Source organism: Fistularia commersonii, chromosome 2 (assembly GCF_037954325.1).
Source record: "Fistularia commersonii isolate RoL2024-O1a breed Wild chromosome 2, RoL_Fcom_v1.0, whole genome shotgun sequence".
Lineage (NCBI taxonomy): Eukaryota > Metazoa > Chordata > Actinopteri > Syngnathiformes > Fistulariidae > Fistularia > Fistularia commersonii.
This window is the reverse complement of record NC_141285.1, coordinates 2,942,968-2,967,982: the sequence shown is the minus strand read 5'-3', so window position 1 is coordinate 2,967,982 and position 25,015 is coordinate 2,942,968. Positions and strand designations below refer to the sequence as shown.

Below are 25,015 nucleotides of genomic sequence, written 5' to 3'. Positions count from 1 at the left end.
ATGATTTTAAAATGACTTATTTATATAATATTACATAATATATAGATAAAATATTATGATTTTGAAATGATTTATTTAAATGCTAATATAACATAATATAGATAAAATGTCACTTAATATAATATAAAAAAGATATAAAGTATGTAAAATGTAATATATATAAACAATTTTTTTTTTCTGGAAAATATTAATTGAACAATAAATTTAAGCCCATCCAGAAATGAACTCAAATTAGCAGGAAATTATCTAAAAAAATAATGAAAAAAATGATCCATGATATTCTGCTTTTTATGACATTTTCCAGACCCCAATTATCAGCGTATGTCAAAATTATCAGCTTTTTTTTTTTCCAACAGTCTTTTGGTGAGTAACAAATTGTATATAAAAGTTCACAAAGTAAACCATGACAGGGGAAAGGCCAAAATGAAAGATGATAGAAAAATAAACCTTAGAAAAAATTAATTTAGAGCAGCAATCCAAATGCTGGTGAAACGAATATATAATTTAAACTGGAATAATTACAAGTCTTTCTCAGGCTTTTTTTTTTATGTTTTGATTTGGACTCAACCTGAGCTGCGTCTATTCATCGCCGCTGTTATTCTGTAGGTACGACCACAAGGCGGAGGAAGTGCATCAGAAATCCTGAGGTGCACGTGGGGGTCCGTCCCCTGGTAGCTGCACATTTAGGACTAATCTGGGACACGGTTGACTGCTGCTGCTCAGTTATGGCACAGAACAGCACCACGTCAGCCAGATAAATCCTTGATATGGTGAACACGGCGTGACTTGGCTCTCGGCAGGTGCGGTGCGGCAGGATGTGGCTCCGAACGAATCAGCCAGACTCGATTTGAGTCAGATTTGGGTTGTGGAAGTTTAGTTTAGACTCACCATGATTGACTACTGTCATTCAATGCCAGTTGTGGGCTGGAAGTAAACGGAAATGTCGCCAGCTGTGGGAAACATTGGAAGAAATAAAATTATTCATAATAGATGATGACATGTACATATCACAAAAATTGCTTCGGTATGGAAAATAATGCCTGAGTGTAGTCAATCGAGATTCGAAAAGAGTGATGTTGTGAACGAATCGTTCAAAACTCTAGACATTTTAATGATTCATGCATAATGATTCCTCATCTCACGTCTTTTACAACCTTTTTTTTTTTTTTTTTTTTTTTTTTACCCCAAACTCACCAACAGAAAACGAGACTTAATAATGTCACTACTGTATGACTGCTATTCTGACTGCATTTTTATTAATATGAAAAGATAATCACTATATAAGTCCTGGCGGAAGATCAAAATCTCAAATTTCTTGATTCAGCTCATGTCTCCCCCCGTCGGTCGCGGCTCTGAACCGTGCACTGAGAATCACATCCACAAAACGAACGAATCACCCACCACTCTTTCTCAAAACGGACGACTCACTAAGTAACTCAATGAACGACTCACTTAATGACTCAATGAACGATTCACCCGACTCACCTGGTTTTGCCCCTCACACGTGCCAAATAAACGTCTCTCACAGTTGCACTACTCAAAGCGGATGACAAACTCAAGACAAAATGAATCATGAACCCATTTTTTTTTTCTTAGGTTAGTGACTCATAACTCCAGTCAGAAAAATAATTGAGCTCCGCATCACTGTTCGATACAATCACATAATTGCCCAGTGTTATTTATCTCCATTAATAGAAACATTATACTATGCTATTTACATAGCTGTTCAGAATATAGAATTATCTATTGTAGCAATTTGTTTTTTTTTTGTTTCAAAGTTAATGGAGCACATCTTGGACTTCCTTGTATTCTGAGGTTACAATGCCGTGGATTGTTTTTTTACTCGTAATAATGAATTCCCTTCAATGAAAAATAAGATGTAAATTATTTCCCAACGGGCATTTGAAACATTACATCAACTCTTACTGTAACATATTATCCGCTCTTGTCCAGTGGCCTTAAAGCTAAAAAGTGGGCCATGATCAATTATATTTATAGAAAATAAATAAATAAGAAACAGTGGATAGTGGATACAAACATGGGGGTCTTATGACAAGATTTGCTTATAATTCTTTAAGCGTCCATTGGGACAAATTGTGTTTTTGTATATACTGGGAAAAAAAAAAAGTATTCTTTGTGCTTTTTTAAACATAATACATAGGCCTTAAAAGATTGTTCTGGTTTAGTAGATATCTTTAACCTTTTCTATTCATTTTCAAAATACCAAGCAATCCCATCAAGGAACTGGAAAATCTTTTCTGTGCTGCTGTGAAATGAAAGAAAAAAAAAAAAAAAGAAAAAAAAACAGATTTGATTTGGATTCCAAATCGTGCTTTTGTGGATTTGCAGAATGTGGATTTCACGCTGCCGTTTACAGTCATTGACATCTCGTCACCGTATGAATAAATGATGAGGAATTGTTACTCGAAATGAATTATGCATCTTGAGATCCAAACAGCAGATGTGCTGTAAGCCTTGTGCTATTGTAACTACAAACATTTTTTTTTTTTTTCCATTTCTGTGCTGCTCAAGTTTTTCTCCTCCTGGCCAACCACTTAGCAACAAGTTAAGCCGAATATTTATTTACTGGTCTATTTTAGCCTTTCACAGCGGACTCCGCCTCGCACATGTGTTCACCACATAAGTACGATGGCAGCCCACGTCAATTGTTGCAAGTTATCATTACCGCTTGGACCCGACGGCCAAAGCACATGGTGCGAATACGCGGATGTCTTAGAGGTGACCATAATATCCAGTGTCTTTGCAGCCGCACAAAACAAAAGCTCCGTCAGAAATACTCACAACACATGGGCGCGCAGCACCAACATCGTGGGGATTCCGCATTTTGCGTCCTTTATTTTTTTTTCTCCGAGCTGGTTTGCAGCCCGGCCGCCGGTCACCTCTTGCAGCTGCTCTCTGACCGCGTTTCCTCCTCTGCTGCAGGGCCATGTTTACTCTCTGGGCTCCACTCTTTCCGCCGCACTGAACTTTGTCATTGAGCCAGAGCTGGAGGCTGAGCTGGGGGAAGAAACCCAAAAGCTGCTGGAGCAGATGCAGGAGGAGAAGCCCGAGGACAGGCCGACCGTGCAGGTACCGATACGGCCCTGCTGTTGAAAACCCATCGCTTTCGTTGGTTGTAGAAAATCATCCTTTAAAATCTGCACAAAGTGTGAAAAAAACAAAACAAAAAAGTTGCACTCGCTGTTGAGACGCATTTTGTGATAACGGTGCATTTTGTAATAAACGTCCAAAATGTAAAATGTTTTTCACTTCATTTTGTAATAAAGCCGCATTTTGTAATAAACTGCCCCAACGCATTTTGTAATACATTTTGCCGCATTGTGTAATAAGTTATTACATATTCAGCAGATTATTACAAAATGCACATGCAACTTTTTTACTCTCTACGAAATGTAATAACATGGAATTTAAAGGATATTCTCTGTTAATGCAACCTTTGAATAGTGTACTGATAGTAATTGCTAAGTACTGCTACTAGGCTAATACAGTGATACTAATAATTGGCCTAGCTTTTACAAATACTTTGAAGTGAAATAAAATACAATTAACAAACTATGCTTTAGAATTGTTATTACATAATGCACCATGTTATTACATTTCCTAGAGAATAAAAAAGTTGCAAGTGCATTTTGTAATAATCTGCTCAATACGTAATAACTTATTACATAATGCGGCAAAATTTATTACAAAATGCGTTGGGGGAGTTTATTACATAATGCGGCAGTTTATTACAAAATGAATATGAAAAAGTTATTACATTTTGGATGTTTATTACAAAATGTGGCTCAATACTCGCTCAGGTTGTTCAGCCTTGTTATACAGTTTGATATTTTTTTCTAATTTTGCCCAATTTTCAAAATATAAATCTGCTGTCTATATCCTGCCATGAATCATCATCTGGGAAAAAAATATTTTTTTTTATTTTATTTTTTTTTTATTGCATATTCAGTCAATATTCTGTTAAGATACAACCAGAAGGTAATGATTCTTAACACAAAAAATAAGTCAAACAAGTTGAAATAACAATGGAAATTAAGATAAATTAAATAATTTCTAAATAAGATGAACATCTGAAAGAAGTAAATATAAAAATAACAAAAAGGCGACTACCGTTTTATCCAATGATTTGTCACTAGTCAGACATTAGCATCAAAGATTGTAAAGCAACCAAAACCATTTTTTTTTTCTTAATATCTTAAAGGCAGTGTTAAAAAAATCCTCTTCTTCTTCATCACTGATGTCCAGACACCAGCTTTTTTTGTCAGGGCGACAGTATTTACGGTCATTCCGACAGGACGTTCATTTATGTCACATTTCCCCGTGTGACCGCTGGAGAAGCTTGTCAGGGCTCTCGAGCAACATCAAGTGGAAATGGCGCGGCGGTGCAAACTATTCGACCCTGTCAAAACATCCTCATCACTTTAAAAACCCAAATATCTACTGAGTAGATATAAGCACTAAGATGAAGTAGCAAGACATGCATACAGGGGTTACTGTGGAATAAACAAAATAGAAAAAGGGCTCGGATAAAAAAGGGATTTGAGAGGAAAAAAAACCATGTTGTAATTGAACACATTAGAAAATGTAGAAATGTTTATTTGTAAAAATATCTCTTTTTCATATCTGATAGATTTGTTTGCATTTCTGATGTTTTTTTTTTTTTTTGTCAGCAGTCGAGTTTTGTTTGGAGGTTGTTAGTTTCATCTTAAACCTTGGATTATCCGGTGGACTCGCTTCGCATCATCCGGCCCGAGAGACCCCGTTAGACATTAAGAAACAGTAAATGAGGATTCACAAACAAAAATAATGGATTGGAAATGAAAATTTTTGGAATTGTACAGACCAAAAGTATATATATTTATTCATTTATTATCTCTAATGCTTATTCTGCATGCAGAGCAACTTGTAATGGTCCATCTTTCACTTACTGAAGGACTGTAAGGATGGCCTCGTCTGATAGAGGGGATTTTTGTGCGTGTGTGTGTGTGTGTGTATAGAATGTATATACTGTAAAATATTGGTGCCGATATCCAAAGATGCAGCATTGTCTGCAAAGAAACAAAAAATATATATTTATTTATGTGTTTATTTATTACGTTGTTTGTTATTTTATTTTTTATTTTTTTTATTATAATTATACTGATAATTGTTACCTAATATATGCCTTTGTCAATTTTCTTGTCACTTTTCCCTCTTAAATCCTGGAGAAAAAAAAATACCATGAGTACATTTTATATTATTTACCTTTTTAAACTAGCAAAATGTTGCATGGAATTTTTCAAAGATTCCAAGGCAAAAAAATGGTAGAAATGAAAAAGGAAAGTAAAACTCAAACCAGAAATCACTTGTTTCTCCGAAAATTATGAAACATTTAGTAAACGCTGTTATAGCAACTAGTTACTATATTATTATTATTATTTTTATTATACTTAATGTATGTTATTATATTATTGTGCTATTATTATTATTATTATAGAAACCAGCTTGTCAAGATGGTACTGGAAAATCAAGAAAACAAAGCAAATGACTGAAGATGTATTATAACCCGTAACCTTTATATCATGATTTTGCTTATGCCAATATTATTTATCATACAAAGATCCTGGATAATGTTGTTGGAATGTTGTATTAATCACATGTTATATTTCCCCCAGTCTTACTCTTGTGAAGCCGGGACGACATGCGCAATTGGAAGTATTAAATATTAGAATACTGCAACCTCTCTCCGCTCATAGGATATCCTATCTCTGGCTGAATCAAGACTATCCGACACCTCGTCTGCAGCTGTGTGCCGCAAATTATCTGCCGTTGGACGCCGCGTGCTATCAATAGAATCAGTATCAACCTTCCAAGGTCATTTTCATCGTCTCTGTTTGCATGCGTCCCCCCCCCCCGCTGGATGAATTCTCCATCGCTAATTGTTGTTTGTCTTTCTGCAGATGGACAGGAAGGCTCCTGGGAAGCAAGATGGCAGCATCCCAAACCTAGATGCCCACTCAAAAGATTGAGCTCGGACGATAAAAAAACCAAAGATCTGCGTGTGGTCAGCTCCGTGGAGGCTAACGGTCTGTCGAGGCAGCAGGTTTGTGGCGTTTTGTTTGTTTGTTTTTTTTTTTGGAGGAGGAAATAATCCTAGCCAGTTGTACACTTAGACTTTCTTTGTTTGACACCAGCGAACTCTGTCTCTCCTCCAAAATGAAGTGTCGGGCCGATTTGGCCTTATTTCTCAAGAGCAAACATGACCTCATCAAGCAGGTCAAGTGGTTGTCAATGATCACATTGGATCATTTAGCCTCTCGTTTTTATTTATTATCCTGCGCTCAGGGTCATGGAGGGGTTGGGATGGAGGGATGCCGGAGCCCAGGCCAGCTGCCATTGGGTAGGAGGTGGCGTTCGTGCCAGTCGATCGGAGTGCTAGAGACGGTCGCTCTTCCATTCACAATTCTGGGCAGTTTAGGGTCTCCAGTGAATCTACTTTGTGATTTTTGAAATGCGGGAAGAAACCGGAGAAACATGGAGGTGAACTTGCAAACTCGACACTTAAAATGCCTCTCGGCGGTGTCGAACTTAGGACCTTCTTGCTGGCCAGTGGAAGCGTTAACCACTGTTTCGCCACTGCGCTACGCCATCAATTTCAAATATCTCCGCTTCTGTCTGCGTGAACATAAAGAAAAAAATTGCTACCAGGCTCAGTTTTTTTTTAAATAATTTTATACATTTTTTTTTTAGATTTTTTCATATTTTTATTTCTGTTAAAAAAAAATCACAGAAATAATATATATATATATATATACACATGTATATATATAAATCTTACAAAGGCAAGACAATTCCTCCCCCTCTGTAAAAAATAAATAAATAAATGTTTTATATTTTATATAAATATATTTTGATTTCAAATGTATATATAATTAAAAAAAGATTTTTTAACATAAAAAATCTTCTTCTTCTTTCGGCTTTTCCCGTTAGGGGTCGCCACAGCGAGTCAACTTTCTCCATCTAACCCTATTCTCTGTATCTTCCTCTCTTACACCAACTACCTTCATATCCTCTCTCACTACATCCATAAATCTTCTCTTTGGTCTTCCTCGAGACCTCTTGCCTGGCAGCTCCAATTCCAGCATCCGTCTACCAATATATTCACTATCTCTTCTCTGTACATGACCGAACCATCTCAGTCTGGCTTCTCTGACCTTCTCTCCAAAACATCGAACATGTGCCGTCCCTCTGATAGACTCATTCCTGATCCTATCCATCCTGGTCACTCCCAAAGAGAACCTCAACACCTTCATCTCTGCAACCTCTAGTTCTGCCTGCTGTCTTTTGGTCATTGGAACAGTTTCTAGTCCAAACATCATCGCTGGTCTCACCACTGTCTTGTACACCTTTCCTTTTATTCTGGCTGATGTTCTTCCATCTCTTGGTACCCCTGACACTTTTCTCCACCCATTCCAACCTGCTTGAATCCGTCTCTTCACCTCTTTTCCACACTCTCCTACGCTCTGGACTGTTGACCCCAAGTACCTGAAATCCTCCAGCTTCTTGATCTCCACTCCCTGCAGCCTCACCGTTCCACCCGAGTTCCTCTCGTTCACACACATATATTCTGTCTTGCTGCGACTAACTTTCATTCCTCTCCTTTCCAGAGCATACCTCCACCTCTCTAGATTTTCCTCTACCTGTTGTCTGCTCTCACTACAGATCACAATGTCATCCGCAAACATCATGGTCCATGGGGATTCCTGTCTAACCTCATCTGTCAGCCTATGCATCACCATTGCGAACAAGAAGGGGCTCAGAGCTGATCCCTGATGGAGTCCCACCTCCACCTTGAACTTCTCTGTTACCCCTACAGCACACCGTACCAGTGTCTCACAGCTAGCATACATGTCCTGCACCAGTCTAACATACTTCTCTGCCACTCCAGACTTCCTCATACAATACCAGAGCTCCTCTCTTGGCACCCTGTCATATGCTTTTTCTAGGTCTACAAAAACGCAATGTAACTCCCTCTGGCCTTCTCTGTACTTTTCTATTAGCATTCTCAACGCAAATACTGCATCTGTAGTACTCTTCCTAGGCATGAAGCCATACTGCTGTTCACAAATGCTGACTTCTGCTCTCAGTCTAGTTTCCACTACTCTTTCCCATAACTTCATTGTATGGCTCATCAACTTTATCCCTCTGTAGTTGCCACAATTCTGCACATCCCCTTTATTCTTAAAAATAGGCACCATCACACTTTGTCTCCATTCTTCAGGCATCTTCTCACTCTCTAAGATCCTGTTGAATAATCTAGTCAGAAAATCTACCGCTGCCTCTCCTAGACACTTCCACACCTCCACAGGTATATCATCAGGACCAACTGCTTTTCCACTCTTCATCCTCTTCAATGCCGTCCTCACTTCACTTTTACTAATTTTTGCTACTTTGTGGTCTACGATAATCACCTCTTCTACCCTTGCCTCTCTTTCATTTTCCACATTCATCAGTTCTTCAAAGTACTCTTTCCATCTTCCCATCACTCTTCTAGCATTTGTCAATACATTTCCCTCTCTGTCCTTTATCACCCGGACCTGTTGTACATCCTTTCCATCTTTATCTCTCTGTTTCGCCAACCTGTATAGATCATTCTCACCCTCCTTACTATCCAACCGAGCATACAAGTCATCATAAGCCCTTTGTTTTGCCTTTGCTACCTCTATCTTTACCTTTCGCCGCACCTCCCTGAACTCCTGTCTGTTCTCTTCAGTCCTCTCAGTATCCCACTTCTTTTTCGCTAACCGCTTTCTCTGTATACACTCCTGCACTTCCTCATTCCACCACCAAGTCTCCTTATCTACTTTCCTTCCAGATGACACACCAAGTACTCTTCTACCTGTCTCCCTGATAACACTAGCTGTAGTTGTCCAATCATCTGGAAGCTCACCCTGACCACCCAGACCCTTTCTCAACTCCTCCCTGAAAACCATGCAACACTCCTCCCTTTTCAGCTTCCACCATTTTGTCCTCTGCTCTGCCTTTGTCCTCTTCATCTTCCTTGTCACCAGAGTCATCCTACAAACCAGCATCCTATGCTGTCTGGCTACACTCTCACCTACAACTACTTTGCAGTCACTGATCTCTTTCAGGTTACCTCGTCTATACAAGATGTAGTCTACCTGCGTGCTCCTACCTCCGCTCTTATAAGTTACCCTATGTTCCTGTTTTTTCTGGAAAAAGGTGTTCACGACAGCCATTTCCATCCTTTTTGCAAAATCTACCACCATCTGTCCCTCGGCATTCCTATCCTGGATACCAAATCTGCCCATCACTTCTTCATCCCCTCTATTGCCTTCACCAACATGTCCATTGAAGTCTGCACCAATGACCACTCTCTCATTTCTGGGAATCATCTAACTTCATCTAACTCATTCCACAACTTCTCCTTCTCTTCAGATTCACATCCCACCTGCGGGGCATAGCCGCTAACAACATTGAGCATCACACCTTCGATTTCCAGTTTCAGACTCATAAGTCTATCTGACATTCTTTTCACCTCTAGGACGTTCCTAACAAACTCCTCCTTCAAGATAACTCCTACTCCATTTCTCTTCTTGTCAGTACCATAATAGTACAACTTAAAGCCTGCTCCTAAGCTTCTAGCCTTACTACCTTTCCACCTGGTCTCCTGGACACACAGTATCTCCACCTTCCTTCTCTGCATCATGTCCACCAACTCTCTACCTTTTCCTGTCATAGTCCCAACATTCAAAGTCCCTACTCTCAGTCCCAGACTCTTTCCTTTCCTCCTCTCTCTCTGCATCCGAACACGCACTCCTCCTCTTCTTCTTGTTCTTGTTCTTCGACCCACAGTAGCCCAATTTCCATTAGTACCCTGTAGGTCATCAGTACCAATGGCGGTCGTTGTTAACCCGGTCCGCGACCGATCCAGTATGGTATAGTTTTGGTTGTCTCGCATTTTTGGTTTTGGCAAAAGTTTTACGCCGGATGCCCTTCCTGACGCAACCCTCTGCATTTATCCGGGCTTGGGACCGGCACAGGGAGACACTGCTCCGTGTCCCCCCAAGGCAGGCTTGGAGAGACATGGGCCAGTGCCGCCCTGAGGCTGCATTTTTTTTAACATAAAAAATAAACAGTTTATATTCAAATATATGAATCATTAAAAAAAAATCTTTTTATATTATATATATATATATATATATATATATATATATATATATATATATATATATATATATATATATATATATATATATATTAGTAAAACATTTTTAAAAATAAATCTTTTTTTACAAGAGGAATTGTCTTGCCTTTGTAAGGTTTAGTCTTTGTTTAATTCAGCCTTTCTGCCAGTTTTGGAAACTCTCCCCAGAGTGCAACTAACACCCCACATAGGTACATCTTTCCTTCTTTTCAGTTAAAATCGTGGCCAACATCTATTTCATTTTTTATTTTTTTCTTCTAAAGAGAAAAATACAAATCTCTGTAACCAAGGCAACAGTAATATGACTTGCACATCATCTTGATTCAATACATCTCTGCTGTATCTGGAGGAAATATACAGGGCCTGTTATTTCTCATGTCACGTTCCATATTGATTCAATAAAAGGACGGTGCTCGGGTCGTGTCACGTAACGTCCGTGATATATTGTTACCAATGATCCCAGTGTACGGAATTTTCCATTTCATATATTGTTTCAAAGTAGTAAAGTATTTGTTTACTCTTAAAATAGAGCGTAAATCCCGTCCCCTGTTTGTCACAATTATATGTGGCCTTTTTTTTGAAGCAATCCATATTGAAATGTATACATTTAGATTGATTTTTGTATATTTGAAGGTGAGGATTAAAGATATATGTTGGATTAAGGGGGTGTTAAATTGCATGTTAATGTAACTCGGGGGGGTCAAAAGGGTGGTTTTATTGTTGCTGCTTAATATCATGTGAAATGTTGTGACGCGGTTAAACCCATTTCCCGCCTCTAGATGGCGCTGTTGCCCCCCCCGACCCCACCCTGCCCGCTCTGCTGTGATTATTTGCAATATATGCATGAAATCCCGGCTTTTGTTATAAAAGATCAGCCGGTACATATGCCAGATGTCTCCATTTTAGATGTTTCCTACAGGCAAAAGGAGAAAACTGTGTTACAGGATTATAAGAAGTATAATTTAGCAGCTGCGGGGAAAATACAATCTTCACAGGAGTTCGCTTTTTTTTTTTATCTCCCTTTGGACTGACGTCAAACTTCTGTATGTTTTTTACCTCGCTCTAGTTTTAAACAAGTGTTCCTTCCTTTTTTTTTTTATGCGAAAAACTACACACTGCCTTATAAGCCAAACACTTACCCCAGTTCCTCGCTGCATAGACGATTAGCCGGTTTCCTCCCCTGGAATTCCAACCATTTTCCACCTAATGCTGCAGAATTTGCTCAGTTCAAAACCACAAAAACAGCTCCTCATATTGCCTTCCACGTCAGCCGAGAGCGCTCTCTACCTCATGTGTTCCTCATTTACTCTGTTGCTCGGAAACCCATTCGAAGCTGAGCGTAAGATTAAAAGCTGCCCTCCGAGATCACAAGTTAAACATATTCTCTTTCGATTTCGCCTCTTCCGCATTGACCGGGGTGTAATTAAGATAATGTGCCGTCACGAGAGCTAATTATCTCCTTTTAAAAAAAAAAAAAAAACTATCCCAGGTGTGCAGCGGTTGGGATTTCTCGCTGTGGGCCGAGGATATGGACGCCGCCTGCGGAAACGGTACGATCTTGACCGACGAGCCGGATTGCCGTTCTCACAACAGCTCCCCTGTGAGGAAGAGGGCCCAGCAAAGACCGAGCCGGGTGAGGGGGGCGCTGAATCGTTCCTGCTCCGTCCCGGACTCCAACAACCCCCCGTGTCTTTCCCCGCCGGCTCACGGAGACATCAGCGTACCCGTGTCGGACCTCACCGAGATCGGAGCGGACGATGGCTTGGCTTGCAAGTCCGTGTGGAGCGGCGGCCTTCACAGACTCAACTGGGGAGGTTCCTGCGATTCTTATCCGGGCAGCAGCATCGAGGATTATGGGACGCCGATAGAGCGAGGAAACGGGGACGCCGACGATTCTTTGTACGGGGAAGAAATCGTTCTTCAAATAAACGAATCCAACGCCTCCGACCAAGATCTGACACTTTCCTGCGCGGCCTGTGAGGAGCCGGAAATTGAGCGGGACTCCCACGGGGACCAGAGCTCACTGAGCCTTTACTTCGCTAATAACTTCATGACCAAAAGCATGCTGTGCCTCAATGAAGAAACGCAGGATGAGGTGAGTCAAGCAAATCCCCCCCCATCTGGGTTTTTTTTTAATTGTTTTTATAGTTCCAAATTGTTATTGGCAGATATGATCTTAATATATAACACTCATAAAAATAAAACACTTAAATTTAACGCCAACCCAATCATACTTTTCAACACTTCAGTCAGCACTTTTTTTTGTTTTGCTTGATGGTTATGATTTTTTTTTTTTTTTTGAAAGGCATTTCATAGCATGTTGTTTGTAAAGAAAATAAAGGTCAGGATTTAAAAAAAAGTAATGAATAAACCAAACCAAACGGAACGCCATATATACTGCTCAAACCAATAAGGGGAACACTTAAACGCTTAAGGACATTATATCAAAGTTGGATCAGCCTGTAGTGTGTTTTAATTTTTAAACTTTAATTTATTTTTCCTTTTTTTTTATCATTTTTTTTCTATTTTTAAACTTTATTTTTTTTTTATTATTTTTTTATTTATTTGTTTTAATTTTTAAACTTTAATTTGGGTGTGACTCAAAATCCAGACCTCCATGTGTTCATACATTTGATTTTCATTGATCATTTTTGTGTGATTTTGTTGTCAGCACATTCATCTATGTAAAAAAAAAAAAAAGTATTTAATAAGAATATTTCATTCATTCAAATCTATGATGCTTTATTTTAGTGTTCCCTTATTTATTTATTTTTTTTTTTTTTTTTGAGCAGTGCATATTGTCGTGGACTGTAACTTATTAAAAAAAAACAATGCAAAGAAGTCTATGCCTCAGATTTCTGCAAAGAATCGCCTAAATATCTCAAGTTACAACTATTCCCAGACCCATCACTTAAAGGTGAAACTACTCCTGGGCAAAATAGACAAAAAGAGTTTAATTATTGATACACAACTTGCGATGCTGGACAGATCTCACATCCCCAAAAAAAAAAAAAATTGTTTTTCTTTATCTCATAATTCCATTTCTGTTAAGCTAACTACAGATGCTACTATGAGTAATATTAATTGGCAATATGACTGAAGCGTAACCATAGTAACTGGAGCGCACATGAGCTGTTTGATGCAAAACCGCAGCAGAAGCATCAGTCTAGACTCTTATGCGAAGGAACAATGTGAGACTCTGTGCAGCGTCATAACTGGTTTCCCCCGTGGGACCGACTGTGTGACGGCATGTTTATCAGCAGTTTGAATCACCTTCCGAGCAAATGTGATTCTATTACAATTCGATTCAATCGAGGATTTACGTTGCGGACGTCGCGATGTTCAAAAGTAGATTTGGGAACTGTTACAGTTAAGAAGAACATCAATTACGTTGGCGACGGAGGGATCAGATCGACCTCAACTGACGTCCCCTTATCTTTAAAAAAAATCCTCTTTTAATGTGATGGTTTCCTTTATTTCCCATTCAGTGGATCTCGCTGAGGGAGTTACTCACGCGCTGTGGACTGAAGCTGACGGTTAATGAACTGTGGGCTCTGTGTCACACCTGCCTTTCCTCCCTGCAAACCTACATCGACCTTCCAGGTGATTTCCGTCAATTCCCATCAAGCGTTGACTCGTATTTGCCGGCCAAATCACATATCCGGTCATTCAATCCTGTAATGGATATTCAAGTAGAGTTAAAATAGTAGTCAGATGTTTTTTCTCAACACGAAATGGGCTTTTGTATTACTTTTTCTCCTTTTCTATCAGCCTATTTGTGCCTCGACACGGTGTACGTCGGCTGCCAAGGAGAGCTACTTTTCTTAAAACCCAAGAACCTAGGTATGTTTTCTTACTACTCAAACCCAAGGTCTTATTCCTTAATTATTTCGAAAGCTAGGAATAAAATTCAAAGATGCAAACAACATAAAAAAAAATGTTTTTTTAAATAAAAAAAAAAAAAAAAAAAACTTTTTTTTTTTGCAGGAGCCCAAGATGTGTTTTATCTCGCTCCTGAATACCAAGACCACGGGATCGTCACGGAGAAGGTCCGACAGCCTCGAACCCGTCCCATTTATTTTGAACCATCGATTGGAAAAGAAAAAAAAAAAAAATTTTTGTTTTGTTTTGTCGACGTATTTATTTTTCTCCTTCTGCTGTCTCGTGTCCTGGCTCAGGCTTGTGTTTACGGGGTGGCTGCCATCATCTGGGCGACGGCCAAATTCAGTTTATCACCGAGTCAAAAGCTGGCAATGCCTCGCAAACTGAAGAGACTCCTGCTCGACATGGCCAAGAGGACACCCATCGAGAGGCCTTCCATCGTCATGGCCAAAAAGGTGAGCGCCATAGCGATGATTAATATTTGTTTTCTACGGGAAGTCTGTCATTTTTTCTCCCATAAAGACCCGTTGTCCGATATTGAGACGTTCGTGTTACAAGCCTTTCAGCTTACACGTAATAAATATCTTCTCTGCCATTTCAGAACCAAACCATTCTTTCTCTGTTCTGTTTCCAGGAATCCGAGTCCTCCATGTCGCGGATTTTGTTTTTGAGTTCCGCGAAAATGTAATATCTGCCGCAAATTTGCGGTCGTGGCAGCAGATGCACTTAAATCTTCGATTGAGTTTGTGTTTCTTTTTAATTGTGCACAAAAAAAAAAAATCCTTTCCCATCTATTCGTTATGCACGCGCTTTCATACATTAGAATATAAACAATGTTTTTCTCTCAAAAGCCTCTGGGGCTAAGCAAAATCTGCCAAATCAAATATGAAAATTTACAATATTAAAATTTTAATTCCTTTACACATATTTTTTTGATTCTTATCCATTTTTTGTCTCCGACCATATTTTTCAGTTCAAAATTCTGAAAAATGAAACAGATGAGTTTTAATTACTATGGAAGCATAAAGGTGTCATAATTCATTAGCATTAGAAAATGCATTAGCATAATATTTTTTTCATTTTAAGAATATGGCAGCATATTTGACTCATAACTAAAATAAGTAAAAAGTACTCCAAACTGCATTTTCATTTTCTTCTTCCAGACTGCATTCTGTGACTAAATCCAATGTATAAAGAAAAATGCAATTAACATTTAATTTTCAAATCATACTGCAGGAAATTACGTTCAAATTTCAGTTAGAAATGTCAAATGTGAAAAATAAAGGGCATTAGCGAAAATGCTTATTCATTTTCAGAAAATGGAAGCCTATTTTATCTCAAATAAAATGAGCAATAAGTAATCCAAACTGGATTTTCATATTTTTTTTCACATTTTATGACAAGGAAATATCCTTATCTGGTTGCGATTTGCAACCAGATAAGAAGCTCAGTGTGTTGTTTTCTAAAACCCCAAACACGCTGCGAGGAAGAAGGCTGGACTCCGGCGTCACTCCTGCAGTGCAAATCCAAACTGAATTTTGATGTTTTATTTTGTTTCGTTTTTTGTTTGCATAGCGGGACCTGAAAATGAAAACGGTTTGCAGACGATTTTTCAAATTTGTCATTTCAAATTGAAATTTGATATTTTCCAACAATTTTGCTTTTTAATTCGAATTAAGTCACAGAATTAGTAGTCAAGGAGAAGAAAATGGAAATGCATTACTAATTTTTCCTATGAGTCAAAATATGCTGTCATATTCTGAAAATGAAAAAGCGTACTGTTAACGCATTTTGATTTGCATTACGATACCTATATGCTTTCATAAATTACTAGTGTGAAGTCAAATAGTTGTCCGGGTTGTTACAAATAGATAGTAGTACTAAAATAGAAAACTTTAATTGAAATTCTGAAGGGGTTCAGTCAGATGAATAAAAGGTATCAAGTGAAAAAAAAAAAGTCAATTACTGCATTAATGGACCCTCTCATCTCTATTTTTGAACAAATTATGAACAAATGATTAGGGATAGGGTAATTTTTTCTCTTATTTTAAAGGATAAGTACTTCAGATAATATACAGATAATATATAATACAATATATAATGACTACCGGTACTTTGGATCTTTATTGAATTGCAATTTTTGTAAGTCGCTTTGGATAAAAGCATCTGCTAAATGACTGTAATGTAATGTAAAAAAAATAAATATTTGAATAAATGAATTTCAGACTGCTCCGGCATGAAGGCTTCACATCTACTTTATAACTGAATTATAAACAAATTTGTGATTTTTTTTTTCTTTTTTTATCATTTGAATGCCTCCTCTCCTGGAATACCCACATAAATATTCATCCTCTCAGAATTTTGTCAAAATAGCTATTGGTATTTCCCTGCACTGCAACATTATTAATACTCAACACCTTAATGGCAAGTCAATAAAAAAAGGATGTGCAAGGCATTTCCTATTAATAAGTTTTCATGTGGATTCCAGAGCTGCCGTGACTACTTATCATGTCAGGGGACAAACGCCGAGGCTATTTGGCACGAGCTGGTACGCAGGGTTCACCCGGTAAGCTAAAAACTTTTTTTTTTCCCCATCGTGCCTCACATTACAGACCCCACTAAGAGATCTTTTGCCAATTTAATGAGAAATCACCTTAATTCCATTCAGCAAGGCTTAGAATCCTGCGAAGGAGAGGATTTCGGCGCGAGCGACGCTCATCGGAGCTCCCTTGAACACCCCGCTCAAATCGCCAGCGGTAGGACGCATTCATTTTCATGTAGATGCCCCTCATGCACTTTATGACCTTCGGATGTCAAACAGAATAAATAAATAAAATACTGTGTCATCCACGGGCATTGCATTGCATGAGACAATATCTTTGATATTGTGGTTACATTGTTGTAACTGTGTGTAGGATTTGTTCCCATGGCCACTGAGAGCCGTCTGGCTCCTGTGCCCGGCCCTGTTCCCCACAGCTATTCGGTCGACAAAGAACTCCGACTCCCAGAGGCCTTCACTTCCATCGCCACGCACTTCTCCCCCATCATCCTGACCAACGAGGACGACTCGGGTGGAGACGAGAGCCGAAGCCTCGGAGCTGCCGTCGAAGAGTAAGGAGATCTGATAAGTGCCCTATTTTTACGACCATAAGGCGCACCGTACGAAAAGGCGTAGTTATGTGTGCCATTATTGTATTTAACTCACACATAAGGCGCACCTGATTATAAGGCGCACCTGATTATAAGGCGCAGGTTTTATATACAATCCACGCCCACACTTCCCCCTTTAACGCTCTTATGGTGTCCTCCACTACGTCGGCCTTTCAACAACAACTCACACACAAGCATACAAGTCTACATATTTAAAAATAGAGCGGGAGCTGAACTGAGTTCGGTATTCACATTTTTTTACCGGTAATCGTCATCGATCAAACCCATGGAAGTCCTCATCCTCAGTTTCTGATTTGAAAAGTTGCGCTAAATCTCCATCAAACATGCCAGGTTCACTTTCTTCACCGTCAGAGTCACTTTTCGTGCGGTGCTGCCCCTCGGAAATACTCCTCGGAACTGTTGTTCAAGCTTTGCGAAAGCTCAAACCACAGTGCCGGCAGATACGTTAGCCCGCGCATCTACAATCCGTTAGTAAATTGTGGCGTAACTCGCCCGGCGCTGCCTTCCACTCTTAGTGAAACTTTGGTCTCCTAGAAGACTTTTCGTATCCCGTTGTGCGTATCGCTACCGTGCTGGTCCCCTTCTTATTCAGTGTGACTCACCGGGATGTTGAAAGTGATGAGTTTGTCAGCGATGTTTTCAGGGTTGTTAAAATATCGATGTTCTGCACATACCCGTTCTTTATATACAATCGACGCCTACACTCCTCCTTTGACGTTCTCATGGTTTTCTCTACGACGTCCACCTTACAACAACACACACAGGGCGCACTGCACAATAGGGCGCAACACACAATTTGAAGAAAATCTAAGACTTTTATGTGGGCCTTATAGTCGTGAAAATGCGGTAGATCTTTGCCGCGTGCTATAAATCCAAACTAATGAAAGTATATGCACATATGCGACAGACCGACATGTATATTTCCAGAGTGAGATTGTTCCTTTTTTTTTTTTTCCTCCTTGAGGCACAAACGTGTCTTCGCCTTCCATCTGCATCAACTTTTCTCTTCCTGGACATTTAGGGATCACTCGTTTGAAATAGCATTGAAATGTAGTTAATGTTCAATGCATGCGTTAGACCTTTATTTTAAGATGTTTTCACCGGCCACATAAAATGACGTGGCGGGCCACATTTGGCCCGCGGGCCTTGAGTTTGACCTTTATAACATGAGTTTCAGCCTGAAAAGCTATGTGGGAATATGAACAAATCATTCCTTTGGACACCTGCATCCAGATATATAGATAATAAGATATTTAAATATTAATGTAATTTCCTCCTGTGTATAAACAACCCGTTCCGATGCTGTTTTTTTTTATTATTGTACTATAATAACGGTATGTTTTGCAGGATGGCGGACGGATTCACCGATGGAACGAGCTGTGACTCCGCAGCACGGACTCAATCCGATCTCCCCACAGAAGAGCCGGGAAACCCGCTTTATCCGGCTCTCGTAAACACACTTTCAGCCGACCAGGCCTCGGTTGACTCCTCTACCCTCCCTGATATTTCTTGTCTCGGAGTCTCTCTGCCTCCGCCGTTATCCTCTAACCTCAACGGCTGTGGTGTTTTCAACAATTATCTCTTCTGTCAGGATCCCTCCACGGGACAGCTTTCTTTGCTGCCTGTGCAGGTCAGAGCTCCCGAGTCTCTCCTCGGCTTAGAGATTAATCTCTCTCTGGTCCCGAAGCCGTTGCAGGGACTAATAACAGTCCCGGAGGGAACCGATGGACCTCTCGCGGCGCGTCAGACCGGGCCCGTGAGGGCCGACCCGCAGGAACGCGACCCTCCATCGTCTCATTTCGGAGGATCCGTCATTTCTGACACCCGCGAAAAGCCGGCAGCTAACGGTGGACAAACAGAAAAACAGTCCCCTTTAAGATCCGCCTTCCCCAAAGTCCACCCTGCCCTGCAGGAGGTGATAGACCTGCTCAAAGGAGAATTTTCACTTCACGGCCATTTGGACTTAGCTCACGAGGACATTGCCATGGGTACGGATTTCTAAATGCATGCAAAAATAACACTGTTCGAACCCCCTTTTTATATTCATTTCCACGGGCAGTAAAACCAGCTACTATTTCATAGAACACTAAGAGGACAGTGTCCAAATATTTTAGCGGTCATGAACGTTACCTTCTTTCCCACAGACCGCTAAGTGAAAATCGCGGAGGTTAATTTCCAAGGTCACTATAATCACGCTCAAACCCCTCGCATTAGATCACATAAAGGGAGGCGTCTAAGTTGCATTAGTTAGCAAAACAACGCTAGTGACACCAAGTTGTATTATCTTCAATAATAATGGTGGCTAATTACGTCAGGCAGCTATAGCGTACAATAAGCTATACAAACATGCCCAAATATAAATAATAATAATCAGCTTTGAACAATTATTTTTAAAGAATTTTGAATGGCTTATCACTAGGCATAAAAAACATATTATTTTGTTTAATAATTCAGTCTGTTAAACTATATTGTACTTTCTCCTGCACATTTTCTTACAGGTTTTACTTTTTTTTTTTTCCAGTTGAGTAAATCCTATTTTTTTTGTGATTGAGTGCGTGTGTCTGTGTATTGTATTTTTTTTTAACAAACCAGCCTACATCAGTCATTAGTATTTCATCTTTTTTTTTTAGGATTTTATGTGTAGAAAAACACAGTTTAAAAATGTATTTTTCGCTTTTCCAAGGGGAGTACATCTTCTCTCTGAAGGACCTCCAGTACCACCTGTTTGCCAGCGAGGTGAAGGAACGGTTCAGCGATCTGTACTGGGAAGACGACTTGCTGGGTGTGTTGCACTGCCTGGTCAACTACAGTCCATCCACACTGTGAGTAAAACATCAGATCTTATATGTTTCCTTCTTTTTTTAACAGTTTTGACAGGAAATTAGTCTCTGTTTTGACCCTGGTGAGATGCAGTCGGCTTATTATTAAGGTTCACTTGTCCGTATAAATATGTCAGCGCAACTTGGCTGCATATTCGGATCGAGTTGTGTGCAAAATTGGTTTCCGTGTTTATTGATATTTTGTTCAAAAAATAACAGATTTGATGGATAATGGAAAATCCCTCCGTTCTTTGAGAGGAGGACTTTGTTTTATTTCACCTACAATTGAGCCTGTGTGTGTGTGTGTGTGTGTGTGTATACGTGTGTGTGCGTGTGTGTGTATACATTGTGTGTAGATATACATGTATGTGTGTGTGTATATACATGTATGTGTGTTTGTGTGTGCATGTATATGTGTGTGTGTGTGTGTGTGTGTGTGTGTGTGTGCGTGTATATACAGGTATTTGTGTGCATGTGTGTGTGCATGTGTGTATATGTGTGTGTGTGCATATATAAGTGTGTGTATGTGTGTGTGTGTGTGTGTGTGTGTGTCTGTGGGCATGTATATGTGTGTGTGTGTGTATGTGTGTATATACGTCTATGTGTGCATATTCAAGTGTGTGTATATGTGTTTGTGTCTGTGTATCTGTGGGTGTGTATATGTGTGTGTTTGTGTGTGTGTGTGTGTGTGTCTGTGCATGTATATATGTGTTTGTGTGTCTGTGGGTGTGTGTTATTTTTATGCGCGTGTGTGTGTGTGTGTGTATGTGTATGTATTTGTGCGTGTGTGTGCGTGCATTTGTGTGTGTGCATGTGTGTATATACTGTATGTGTGTGTATAAGTATGTATGCGTGCATGTGTGTGCTTGTTTGTGTGTGTGTGTGTGTGTGTGTGTGTGTGTGTGAATGTGTGTGTATATGTGTGTGTATATACGTGTATATGTTTATGTGTGTATGTGTGTCTGTGTGCGTGTATATATATATATGTATATATATATATATATATACATATATATATTTGTGTGTGTGTGACTTTCTATTTGTCTGAATAGCGGAACATATAATAGGATTGCATGTTGGTCTGCACGTTATGACCCCCAAGCTCCGGAGTGTATCACTTAAAGTGTGGTGTGTATCCATAAACATGTTGGTACGGCATTCCTGAGCGTTCCTTTATGTTCTCTTTTTCAAAGGAGAAACACATGCCTAGCTTGTTCACTCCTACGATGTATGTAGAATGGGATGTTTGCCTAGAGTTATATTGCTTAGTTGGGAATTAGAGACATTTGTTGTGTAAAGAGCTCAAAAACATGGCACGAAGAGCTGTTTTCAGATCTATTTATGAAATGAATTGGCCCTTAGGACCAATTCTTTGCTCGGTTAAGACTGCTTTTTGGTGGCTACCGTGCAGACACATGGTTTCGCACTGAGCCAGTGTGCCTGCCAGAAAATAAACAAGCAAAACTGATGTGCTCTGACGTATATGACCCTAATAAGGTTGGACCGTTTGGAACAGCTTTTCCACTGGAACTGCTTGCTGATCACCATCCCTAATCAGATTACAGATACATGTGGCACAAAAACTCAAACACAGCGAATCGCGCAGTATTAAATGCCCAATAGTATCACTTTTCCCTTTTTTCCCGATATAGTATTTTTGTAGCATTCAGACCCTGATTATCAATTTTCCGTTCGGTCGTTAATCCTTTGTATAAACACTTCATTCATGTGCTAGGTGCTTTGAGTATCGTGAAAAGCGCTATAGAAAACCTATGTATTATTATTATTATCATTATTAGGTCATCAGATGAATGGAGATGACAATCACTACTCCGACTTTGGTTTCAATGGAAAATCCACAACAAATAATGAATCTTAACTGAAAAAGGCCATGTTTGACTACCAAATCAGACTGTGCCGTTTTCAGCTTGAAAGTACATGATCTTACACCGCTACTTTTATTCAGGATCATTCTCACGCGGACGACGAAAATTAGACAACACCGATCCGCCCCTTGCTGTCGATCACCTTTTGTCCCCTGCACTTGTATGCTCGGTACATGCATTTACTCGTACAAAGTACTCAGCATGATAAAGGCTGCATAGATTAACCCAATCCTGCACCAGAAGTGGTACCTATGGCAACATATTGCTTTGTCGTACCTATGAATCGGCGAGCAGGACGTCCGTCGAGACCCTTCTGCATTATCGCGCGTATGCTAACGCCAGGCGGGCGGGGCTTTCGCCGAGCATCGAGGTCACGATTCGAAGCGCTAGAATTCTTTGCGATACTCCCCTTATTTGTATGGAAACTGTAGATGAGCGAAGAGGGTCGACTAGCTCTCGCGGACACGGTTTCGTCCAGGTGCTGCCACGCTCCGACGCTCAGGGCAATAGACAAGAAGACCCTTTAGTCATCTGCGGTTGTCAGGCTTGTTGCGGATGCCTTTCCTCTGGCGGCGGGATGATTCTCCGTTATAGACTCGCCTCTTCCGCAGGACCGTTTCTTATTTCCTCTGATGGGACATGAGGGAATTCTATCACCTTCTTCTGTCTATGTCAGCCAGCAGTAGGTCTTTTTCTTGTTTTGCAGAACTGTAATATCATTGCAGCTGCAACTGAAGCTAAAACTCATTTTAAAAACAGTTTTTGATCATTTAATGGCGTGAGCCTGTGTGCTCTGCTAAATGTCTTCATTAAATATAAAATGACTCACTGCTGTAGAAGTGGCTCGTATTCTGTATCTTCCCATCTCTTAGGTTTTCGGATTTACCTCTGTATTTAAAGGGCTGTGTGTTTATTAAAAATTCAAATGCATATCACGGGCATTATTTTTTCCGCGCAAGTTCTATCGGTGTTATTTCTCGCTAGCTTTTGCAAGTGTGTTTTCTCTCTTAATGCGCCCCATGCAGCGGCACTAATGAGCAGCCTCCATCAAAAGCTTTGAGAAGGGCAACAGTTACCCCGGCCTCAATAGCCACTGTCTGGAGGGAGAAGAGAGAAGTTTGCCTGCACGGTTGTCTTGACCTGAATGGAAACATTCACGCCGACTGTCCGGCTGCCATGTCGTGGCGAGGAAACGAAACCCGGACGAGCCGCGAAGAAAACGAAACGGTCGCCGGTTACGAATTAGGATCGGAGGAGCGTCAACACCAGGTCGTTCAAGGTAGGAGTCGCTTTAAAATAAAGCTCGACGCCGTCCCGTCTCTTGGTTTTATTTATGCAGGTTGATTTATAAGTCTGTTTGAAAATGTCTGATGGGTACAAATTCCAAAATTGTAAATACCTTGAGAAATAAATGAAATGTATAAATCATATTTTGTATTCTAAAATGACCTCCGTTGGGAGTCCAATAGGGGGGGAAAAAAAATATGAATGAATTTAAGAATGATTTAATGTCACTGGTGACCCAAATCCATCCGCAGTGTTTTGATTTCACTCGGATAATTGGCCGCCGAGTAAAGTCCTGAGAGCTGTGACGGGCCGTTGAATGCCGCTCTTGAGATTTCTGTCTATTCAGTGGAGTCCAAAGCATGCTAGCAAACTTTGAGGACTTCTTTCTTTGGAAAACTCATTCCTGGCCAAAGAAATTGAAAAGCACAGAAACAGAGACATGAAAAGCACACAGCTGCATCTTTAGTTCGGAGTTATTAAAATGGATATCGGGTCTGGATGACACACAGGCTCTTACTTGAGATGGAGAACAGATTTAATTGCCTTCAAGCTGATCGCTTCAACAGAGGCTGTATTGTGCAACTATGACACGGTTCGCAATAAATACCCCCAGCCTTGAACACCCCCCCCCCCCCCCCGCCCTTTTTTTTTTTTTTTTTTCCTCACAAATCCAGTTAGTTTTTTTTTTTTTTTCTTTGATGACCATGTGACACTCTCCCATCTTTCTCCTCCCCGGCCGCGGTCCTCACTCTCCGATTCCAGGGGTGAGCGCAGACGTGGACGCTTCGGAAACAGGGGTCATGGAGGGGGGAGAGCGCTCGGCCGGGGGCAGCGACGAAAGCCCCTCCGAAGCTGAATTTCCGCTCGACAAAGGGGTGACCGGAGGCCATGACGAGCAGATGAGTCCCGACTATTCGGAAGAGATGGAGGACAGTGACTCCGTAGCGTCGGAGCGGTTGTTCTCGCCCGGATGCAAAGGAGACCTGAGCTTCAGCCCGGGCTGGGCTTTGGCCTTCTTTGGAGAAGATTGTTTCAGTCCCGAGGTGATCCAGTACGCCATGAATCTGGGACAACACACGGGAACGCCGTGTCTGGATGTGAAAACACAGGTGCGTAGACGCGCGAGGGGTCGGCTAGCGTGTCGCATTTGACCTTTCACCTCGTGCGACCGGCCAAAGCGCTGACGGCGCGGAGCAGATGATTTATTCAGCCGTCGCTCTTGACGACAAACAATGAACTGTGTATTTCTTTCCAAAGAAAGGACAAGGCCTTCTTCTGTTATCCCGCTGAGTTTGAAATTATTTATTTAATCAAAATATCATTCCAGAATTTATTTCACCGTTCCATTTCTTTAATTTGTTTGGTTTTTTCCTTTCTAGACAAACCGCTGACGCTATGCTGTGCGTAATTCAATTTTTATTTCTATAAGTCATGTATTTTACATATTATGTCATATCTGGGTATTTACTGATTGAAATTCACCGCTTCCTTTCTTTTCCAGCTCTGTCTTTTGCCAGGTTATGAATAACTGCAGGAATTATTTCCCTATCTGTAATGAAGTGGGGCACGGTCAGGCTTTGGGGTAAATAGGATCTGAACATGTGGAGGGACTTTAAGATAATTGGCATATTATTCTCTCTAAACTGGATCTGAATATTAATATATTGAACTTAGCCCTTGGCAGAGGAAGTTATTATCATTTGCAAAGGAATATTAATGAATAGTCTTTGTGTTTGCGCACT

The 25,015-nt window shown here is 40.3% G+C and overlaps 1 protein-coding gene across 1 annotated transcript in view; it reads left to right on the top strand.

Moving 5' to 3' along the window:
- The window catches only part of kndc1 (kinase non-catalytic C-lobe domain containing 1), a 49,090-nt gene that overhangs the window by 9,027 nt on the left and 15,048 nt on the right, over positions 1 to 25,015 (top strand). Inside the window, exons 4-18 of the mRNA XM_086160495.1 lie at positions 2,944 to 3,090; positions 5,757 to 5,874; positions 5,961 to 6,103; positions 11,718 to 12,323; positions 13,717 to 13,831; positions 14,000 to 14,071; positions 14,216 to 14,277; positions 14,407 to 14,565; positions 16,599 to 16,676; positions 16,779 to 16,866; positions 17,026 to 17,221; positions 18,629 to 19,269; positions 19,965 to 20,103; positions 23,012 to 23,265; positions 24,036 to 24,382. Of these exons, the coding sequence (XP_086016621.1) occupies positions 2,944 to 3,090; positions 5,757 to 5,874; positions 5,961 to 6,103; positions 11,718 to 12,323; positions 13,717 to 13,831; positions 14,000 to 14,071; positions 14,216 to 14,277; positions 14,407 to 14,565; positions 16,599 to 16,676; positions 16,779 to 16,866; positions 17,026 to 17,221; positions 18,629 to 19,269; positions 19,965 to 20,103; positions 23,012 to 23,265; positions 24,036 to 24,382 (3,165 nt within the window). The remainder of the gene's footprint in view (positions 1 to 2,943; positions 3,091 to 5,756; positions 5,875 to 5,960; positions 6,104 to 11,717; positions 12,324 to 13,716; positions 13,832 to 13,999; positions 14,072 to 14,215; positions 14,278 to 14,406; positions 14,566 to 16,598; positions 16,677 to 16,778; positions 16,867 to 17,025; positions 17,222 to 18,628; positions 19,270 to 19,964; positions 20,104 to 23,011; positions 23,266 to 24,035; positions 24,383 to 25,015) is intronic.